The sequence below is a fragment of the Chiloscyllium plagiosum genome, chromosome 23, assembly GCF_004010195.1.
Source record: "Chiloscyllium plagiosum isolate BGI_BamShark_2017 chromosome 23, ASM401019v2, whole genome shotgun sequence".
NCBI lineage: Eukaryota > Metazoa > Chordata > Chondrichthyes > Orectolobiformes > Hemiscylliidae > Chiloscyllium > Chiloscyllium plagiosum.
The window spans coordinates 15,623,318-15,632,542 of NC_057732.1; the positions used below are offsets into that span (position 1 = coordinate 15,623,318).

Genomic DNA, 9,225 nt, shown 5'->3' on the forward strand with positions numbered 1-9,225 from the left:
CAGAGTATTGAGTACAGGAGTTGGGAGGTCATGTTGCAGCTGTACAGGACATTGGTTAGGCCACTGTTGGAATATTACGTGCAATTCTGGTCTCCTTTCTATTGGAAAGATGTTGTGAAACTTGAAAGGGTTCAGAAAAGATTTACAAGGATGCTGCCAGGATTGGGGGATCTAAGCTACAGGGAGAGGCTGAACAGGCTGGGGCTGTTTTCCCTGGAGTGTTGAAGACTGAGGGGTGACCTTATAGAGGTTTATAAAATCATGAGGGGCATGGATAGGATAAATAGACAAAGTTTCTTCCCTGCGGTGAGGGAGTCCAGAACTAGAGGGCACAGGTTTAGGGTGAGAGGGGAAACATGTAAAAGGGACCTAAGTGGAAACTTTTTCACGCAGAGGGTGGTACATGTATGGAATGAGCTGCCAGAGGATGTGGTGGAGGCTGGTACAATTGCAACATTTAAGAGGCATTTGGATGGGTGTATGAATAGGAAGGATTTCGAGGGATATGGGCCGGATGCTGGCAGGTGGGACTAGACTGGGTTGGGATATCTGGTCAGCATGGACAGGTTGGACCGAAGGATCTGTTTCCTTGCTGTACATCTCTATGACTCTATCACTGTTCAACAATGAAATTAAGGAAAAAAAAAGTTAATTTTAAAAAATTCTTTTAAATCATTCTATTAACTCTAGATTATAATGAATGATGTACTCTTCAATTTTTCCAAATGTTCTCACCTGCAGTGCATCTTTGTAATTCCAAAGCAGAACTATTGTGTGTTTCCTGTTTGAAAAGCGCACATTGACTCCATATTGTTGAATATTAATCACTTTGTTATCATATGGCAATGAAATTCTGTTTAAAGGAAAATAATGAATGAAAAGATATTGAAGCTGTAACTATTGAACTTGCTTTAATATTTTTGGGCAGCCTGGTGGCACACTGTTTAGCACTGCTGTCTCTCAGCCCCAGAGACTGTGGTTCAATTCCCACCTCAGGGAACTCACTGTGTGGAGTTTGCACATTCTCCCCGTGTCTGCGTGGGTTTCCTCCGGGTGCTCCGGTTTCCTCCCACAGTCCAAAGATGTGCAGGTCAGGTGAATTGGCCATGCTAAATTGCCCGCAGTGTTAGGTGAAGGGGTAAATGTAGGGGTATGGGTGGATTGCGCTTCGGTGGGTTGGTGTGGACTTGTTGGGCCAAATGGCCTGTTTCCACACTGCAAGTAATCTAATCTAATCATTTAATCAAGTTAATGATCTGTACAATAATACTGTATTTAGCAATGTTGGAATCTATTGAAATAATCAAAGCTTTCCATTCATAAAAAAGAAAAAAATATAATGAAATATGAGTGCCTCTCATTTGAAAAGAACAATTAATTTTCTCAAAGGAACTCCCAAATTGGGCAGCTGTCAGTGAAATAGGAGTTCACACCAAAAGAGTTGTTTGAATGAAAGTAGAAAATAATAAAGAAACAGGAATTTAGTCAAAAAGAGAAAGGAGGCATACATAAGATGCAGATAACTGAAAATAGACAAGTCCCTCAAAAATAATGGGGAAGAACTCAAACAAGGACTTAGCGCAGTGAAAAGGAACCATGAAATGTCTTTGGCAAAGAAGATTAAGGAAAATCCCAATGTGTTTTATACATCTATAAGGAGCAAGAGGATAGCTAGGGAAAGGGTCGGTCCACATAAGGCAACAGAGTGAATTTATGCATGGAGTAGGAGGAGCTGGGTGATGTCCTTAACAAATACTTTGCATTGGTATTCCCAAAGGAGAAAGACACTGTGAGTCTCAGAAGGGGTATTTTGATATTCTTGGGCATGGTGTTGTGCTGTTCATATGCTTTACTGTTCTTTGAATCCCTGGCACAAGTTGTCAGTTAGCTGGGAGAATTGAGGAATGGGGATGCTGGAATATGGGGTCAGCATTGGTTTCGGTCAGGTTTACATCAGTTCAATGCCTGGAAGATGTTGAGCATTTTTAAAATCAATCAATAAAAGCTTAACTTACACAGCATCATTAACTGCAATTTTCTGGTTTGTCACCACAATAGTAACACCTTCGATTTTCATGAAGATGTGTTGCAAATTGCCATTTGAGCTTCGTTGAATTTCCACATTAAAATCTTCCACAATGCCTTGGCAGTGGCGAGTCAGAATGTATTTACATGTTGATACCATATGGTAAAATTCATCAGTATACGTCCTGATTGCTCCTTGTCCCCATGTCCTGCAGGTATCTAATGAAATGTTAAAAAAGGAATCCCTGCATTAGGACAGCTATCAAAACATCACAGTTATAACTATTTCTATGTTATCTTGTATTTCAGAGGGATGAAGCAATTGAATATTCATATATGTTGGAAAGAAATACAAAAGTATACTTACGAGGTCCTTCATAAGTGGTGCTGTAAATATCCCTTGCATGCCTAAAGGTTTGTGTGAGAGCAGACCCATCCAGTTCTAGGAAAAACATGTTTCAGTTGAATTTAACTCATATCACAGCTTTTAGCATCTAATCCAGTATTAATTCCTTTACATTCAATACACGCTTTGATTGTCGTAACTTCTCTAAGTAATTGCATCTATCATAAAATAAAGATCTTTATTTAATTAATATACAGAAGCATTACTTTGTGGTCTCAAAGTAGAATTTCTTCACAAAACACTGGATTTCATTTTTGATATAACTGAACACAATTGTCAGGTGTACATTAATTGATTTTAAACCTTCATCAAAATTAATGAGTTTGTAGAAGAATCACTGAAGCTAAAATAAACGTAGAAGAATATCTCAGAAATGTGAAACAAGTAAGTAATTATGGTAAAGAGTCAAAATTTAAGGCTCTTTATCTGAATGCATGAAGCATTTGTAATAAGATTGATGATGGTATGAGTAGAGATAAATGAAAATGACTTGATAGCTGATATAGAGATATGTTTGCAGGGTTGTGAAGATTGGGAACATAATATTCAAGGGTATTCGATCCTCTAGAATAATTGTTAAAAAAGGAGAAGGAAGTGGGGGAGCTTTGTTAACAAACTGAGGTATCATTGCAGTGGTGGGGTTGCAAAATAGATAGAATAGATCATAATGTGAAATCAGTTTTGGGGAGAAATGAAAAATGACAAGGGAAAGAAGCATTGTCCCTCAATTCCTCAGATAGTTGGCTCATAGTAGAATAAATTATAAATCATGGAATAGTGAAGCCTGTAAAATGGGTACTACAATTGAGATGGATGAGTGCTTTTAATCTGCTTGCTGACTGGATGAATCAGATGAGGAAGGGTAACATGAAAGACAAATTTATAGAGAGCATTAGGGATTATTTCTTAAATCAGTACATTATAGAACATAGCCATGAGCAAGTTATTTTAAATCTAGTAACATGTAATGAAGTAAGATTAAAAGGAGATTTCATACTTCAGGATCCTCTGCGATTCGTAGTCACAACATGATAAAATTTCAAATTCAGTTTATGGACGATCAAATCAGTCTCGAGCCAGTGTCCTCAACTTAATTACAGTGGAATGTAAAGAGGGTGGTCTAAAACAGGCTGGAAATGTAGACTAAGGGGAAGATGAGTGGATGAGCAGTGGCAAACATTTAGGCAGATATTTCACAAAGTTCAGCAAAGATATATCAAAATCAAAAAGAAGGAGCAAAGAGCTCAATTGGGCTATAAACAATCAAGGTGAACTGAACCAACAAACAAGATCTCAAATCTTCCCAACGTACATTTTGTTACTGTCTTGACTTGTCCCATGAAGAGATAGTGGACATGGTTGCTCCTATTGACATAGTGTTTTATTACAGTATTTTATGTTCTGACTTACCATATTTGTTCATTGAGTAATCCCGTTTAATCCGTTGGTGGGCAAGGACATTGTCTGTGTTAAGCAAAGATCAAACACAAATGGTTTAATACATTCAAAATTCTTGTAATTCAGACATATTCATTTTTTAAACAGAGAGACTTTGTTAGTGTTAAAATGTTAGACAAGATTTGAAGTTCAAGTGCCATTTGAAAAAAAATAGATTTTAATAATGATTAACATGGTTTCATAAAAGGCTCTTAAAATCACTCCAATATGATAACTGAGAAATTCTACTGAGGAAAGCTAATCCCTGCATTTACACTTTCGTGTATAATTATTGATCATAAATACATCCTGATCTGTAACATTTCCAAAGGTAATATACTGAGAACAATTGATTTCAACAGAGCAATTGGGTTTTCAACTATTATTGAAAGAATACTAATAGAGGCAACAGAGAGTCCATGATGAAAAATGAGATCGTGAGTGAGATCAAATTTGGATTGACAGGTTGACAAACAGGAAACTTTACGAATTTTATAGAGACTTCATACTAAATGGAAAACAAACTACAACAAATTAATGAATACATTACAATGGTCAGGTTGGAAATAAATTACTTATTCGGCTAGACAGTTAGAGTATGGTGCAATATGATGACAACAGAGCAGATTCAATCCTTGTATTGGCTATGGTAGTTCAAGCCTATTTCCTGTTTTGTCCTATGCTTCATGTGGGGTGGTGCCCCTCAAGCTGTGAACCCAAATGTCACTGTGTCAAGATACCCACTGAATTTCCTTTATGACAGCTGATTTCCAATGAGTAGCACAATGCATTTCTCTGTTATGTTGAAGTTTGCTTCAGAATTATTGAGGAAGATCTTGAACCAGCATTTTCTATTCCAAAATCATGTTACACAAATGTGTGTATTACATGAAAGCAAAGAATAATCATTTATGGCAAAAGTGTTGTAAATTATCATAGCAGAATTTTGAGCCTCCCTCCCCCTAAGAAGTAAGTAGTAAAATCAACTCCCTCCCACAACCATCAGGAAATTTTAATGATGTTCAGACTGTAGCTACCAGCTATGTTAAGTAAGCAAAGCTCCCATTAATGAGCCTTTTTTCAAAAACCTGATGTTATGAAGTTGAAGACGTGTACTCTACTTTTAAGGAAGAGTGAATGCCATTCTGAACTGAGACATTACGGGCACCTGTGATATAACTAGATGGCAGTCCCAGAGTGTACTGAAAAATTGAAAATATGTAACATTTAGCTGTGAACCTGAGTTGGTTGCTGTTTTGACAACAATTCACATTTAACAAGTCAGTTTAAATTATACCTGAAGATACTAAAACCCAATTGAGTTTGAATTTATTATTTTGTGAAAATTGAACCAATGGGATAATCTGATGTTGGGGATTTAAAAATTCAGGGAGAAAGTGATAACTGTAGGTGCTGGAGATTGGAGCTGAAAATGTGTTGCTGGAAAAGCGCAGCAGGTCAAGCAGCATCCAAGGAGCAGGAGGGCTCATGCCCGAAGTGTCGGTTCTCCTGCTCCTTGGATGCTGCCTGACCTGCTGTGTTTTTCCAGCAACACATTTTCAGATTTAAAAATTCAGACATTTTGAAAATTGGAGACAGAACAACTGCCATTGAGAGAGAGCAAGAAATTAGGAAACAATCTCTATCAAAGATTCCTTTTCATATGAAACATATTTGCAGTAAAAAGAAAGAAGACAACCCAAGGAAAACATCAGCCAGAAGAAAAAAGATACCGATGACGACAGCCGTTGTGCAGTTTTGAAGTAAAAGTGTTGTAATTTTAATAAGTGGTTTATTGGAACAGCATATTGTTATAGAGCTGGAGGCAGGTAATAAGCAGTTAAGAGAAAGGGGATCTTAGAGTTGTGAATTGTTGTTGTTTAATATTCACTTTTAGAGTTAACAAATAAATTGATATGATTTTCTTTAAATAGTGGAATTTGAGAGTTTTCTGTCACTTGTTTTTTAACAGATTATGAGACAAGGTGAGCTTTTCTGGGTGTTTGGTTTAATTAACAGAGGGGTTCACTGCCGTGTCGTAATACAGGTCTTTAGCAAAAAAAAGACACCCCACAATATTTAGAGGCCAACAGCTGAATGGACCTCATTTACAGTATGGGAGATTTTTTTTAATCAAAAGCAAGGGCTGCAGAGGCAAGGAGTACAGTTCCCAGAGGTGTTTTCTTGCCAAATATCTTAAGATATTTATTTCTTCCAACAGCCAAAGCCCTCCAGGTGGTGTTGTTGGGCTTCTAGACTTCTGATAGGTCTGGTCACTTGTGGGTAGCTCCCTAACAGCAGCCATTGTTTGCTGCTGCCCCTAAAATTGGATGGAGAACCTGTCTGTCAACCAATTGCTAATCCACTCACCCTGTCATGTCAGTGGCACGTTTTTTTGGGGGATTGGAACAATCCTGCCTCATCTATTTCTGTTCCGAGTAATCAATGAATACAAAAGTGACTACACTTATAAATAGATTTACAGCAAAAGTGAGAACACATGACATAAACAATTTCTTCAGCTACACTCGTTCTCAACAATGCATTGGGAAGTTTCTTGTAATGTCAAGCATCTGACAGCCATTTGGAACAAAATAAAACTACTGACTGTATTCATTAAAAAATTGATTCATATTTATTTGAAAATATTTTATAGGATCTGTAAGTAACTTGACATTTCCTGCAATGATACGAGAGGTTATTGTTGCACCCTGACCCTTGGTGGCGAATTTAAACTGATTGACTGGTCTGAAAAGGCAGGAACCTGTTCTGGAATATTCGGATGGGAGGTCCATTTTGCATTCTACTTTGTTTGTTGAATTTATGCTGAAATGAGCCGTATGAATATACAAATCAGTCTCAAGAGAGAACCCATATCATTGTGTCATCTCACAAACTGCACGATTCTGAGCTCTAGATGATAATCGGTTTCCATCTGTGCATGTTGCACAAATATTGACATATTAATGCATCAGGGAAAGTAGTTAACATTAGGGAATATGCAACTCTGCCATCACTTTATTTCATATTTCAATCAAACTTTAAGGTCACTGACCTTTGATAGATCAGTAAAGATTGAGAATTGTTTTTAACTCATGATGTTGATAGTGGTTCAATTAGAGTTTGTAAATTCTGAGCCCTATGGTCTTTAATTGTCTATTACTGTTATTATCAAGGAATATGTTACCTGAGACTCAGGAAAATCAGCTGGGTGATGGAATACTGATTCGTGCCACTGTAGCTGTGCTGTATCAACCACCAACACCATTCTGTCATTGTCTAAGTCGCAGCGATGATCAAAATATTGTTAACTCAGCAATTGTCTGAATGGCTTGTTTTCCAATGAGGGTCGACTTATTTGCTCAGATGCTTTGTTTGCCAAAATTAATGGCAAGATAAATATATCCAATCATCCAGCGACTGCTGGACAAGAACATGGAGAGCAGTGAGTTGAAGGGTGGGTAGATTAAGTTATTATATTTTATATTAGAATTAAACCTCAATCACATCTTGGGCCAATGGGCTGTTCTGTGCTGTACTTTTCTATGATCTATGTTCTATGTTCTAATATTTTTAAAATATCTTTGTACTCAGAAGAAAAATAAATCCTGTGGAATGCAAATCAACACAAATGCCACAGAAATGCTGTCGACTTTAGAGATTCTATTTTGTGTCATATGTACCCAGTTAATGAGGTGTCTAACAGTGCCAAGGAAACCCAATTCTCAAAATCCAGACACGGAACAATTGAAACTGTACAAATCCCATGATTGCATACTAAATTGCTCATAGATTTTTCATACTTTTTCTTGTTTTGATGTTGCCATTTTTCACTCTTTTAAATCTTTTGTATAGTTTTTTTCTGTATTGAACAATAATTCAAGCAATTTCCTTCTCTTCCATTTCTCCATTTCCTTTTCTGTTCTTAAATGCTTTGTTTCAGAAGATATACCGCTCAGTCATTGTTCATCACCGTACGAGAAATGCCTGTACTCGCCTAAACTTGCAGCACAGAAATGTTGCAATATGAAGTGTAACAAGGACAGAAAAGCAATCAAATTCTTCAGTCACTGCTGGATTGCATCGTGGTAGTACTGCTTAACGGAATTTTAATGTTTTACTTAGGTAAGGATTTCTATAATGCAGCAAAATGCTTATATCATGCCACCTATATTGCATTCTACACCATAATAGTGACGTAATCTCTAGATAGGTCATTAGGCTGTCAGTAAGTCTTGCCAGTGCCTTAATCAAAGGACAAAAGAAAATTGCTGAATTAAATAAATGCTGATCTAGCCCATTCGATTTACAATTTTTAAAATTCTCCTAAATCCACTTGCCAGCGAAAACAAACAATATTATGGTCGAGAGTATGTTGCTGGAAAATCACAGCAGGTCAGGCGGCATCCGAGAAGCAGAAGAATTGACGTTTCGGGTATAAGCCCATGGCCAAAGTTTTCAAATCCTGCACTCTCCAGCCTGTGATTTTAAAGCAAATAAATAGAGCACCATGGACTGAAGATTACAGATTCAAAACAAACTACTGTGTTCAGAGGTAGTGAATGAAAGTCAATGTATAGATGTAGTCCTTCACCAATATTACATTTTGCGTTCATGAAGGCACACCAGGTTGAAATTAAACAATTGAAATTTAAAGATAAAGGTTTTGCAATAATTGAAGAAAGTGTTTTGTATCCTAGGTATTTCTATGGTTGTATTATGAAATCATATTTCAATGAGAAGCAATCTGCATTTGTACACAAAGAGTAATTCTGCAGTTACATTTGTTCTCCAAACTCTTAAAACACTTTAAGATATAATGCAACGAGGAAGAAAATAGTTTGGTGCAAATGCAATTTAGTTTATTCTGTGACCAATATGTTTGGTCAATAAAATCTGAGAGTTACAATATTGCAAGTGGAAATGTTAATCAGATCTTTTAAAAATGTCCTCTTGTATCCCAGGGTACTTAAGGAGGTGGCTCGGGAAATCGTGGATGCGTTGGTGGTTATTTTCCAGAGTTCGATAGATTCGAGGTCGGTTCCTGAGGATTGGAGGGTGGCTAATGTTATACCACTTTTTAAGAAAGGTGGGAGAGAAAAAGCAGGAAATTATAGACCAGTTAGTCTGACCTCAGTGGTGGGAAAGATCCTGGAATCTATTATAAAGGATGAAATTACGGCACATCTGGATAGCACTAACAGGATAGGACAGAGTCAGCATGGATTTATGAAGGGGAAATAATGCTTGACTAATCTTCTTGAATTTTTTGAGGATGTAACTCTGAAGATGGACGAGGGAGATCCAGTACTTGTAGTGTACCTGGACTTTCAGAAAGCTTTTCATAAAGTCCCACA

General features: G+C 37.1%; 1 protein-coding gene across 1 annotated transcript in view; it reads right to left on the bottom strand.

Annotated features, from left to right (window-relative positions):
• LOC122561447 (mucin-19-like) overlaps positions 1–9,225 on the bottom strand; it is a 75,398-nt gene that overhangs the window by 58,084 nt on the left and 8,089 nt on the right. The window contains exons 2-4 of the mRNA XM_043713190.1: positions 3,842–3,895; positions 2,016–2,244; positions 736–853 (exon numbers count right to left, since the gene is read on the bottom strand). Coding sequence (XP_043569125.1) covers positions 736–853; positions 2,016–2,244; positions 3,842–3,895 — 401 coding nt within the window. The remainder of the gene's footprint in view (positions 1–735; positions 854–2,015; positions 2,245–3,841; positions 3,896–9,225) is intronic.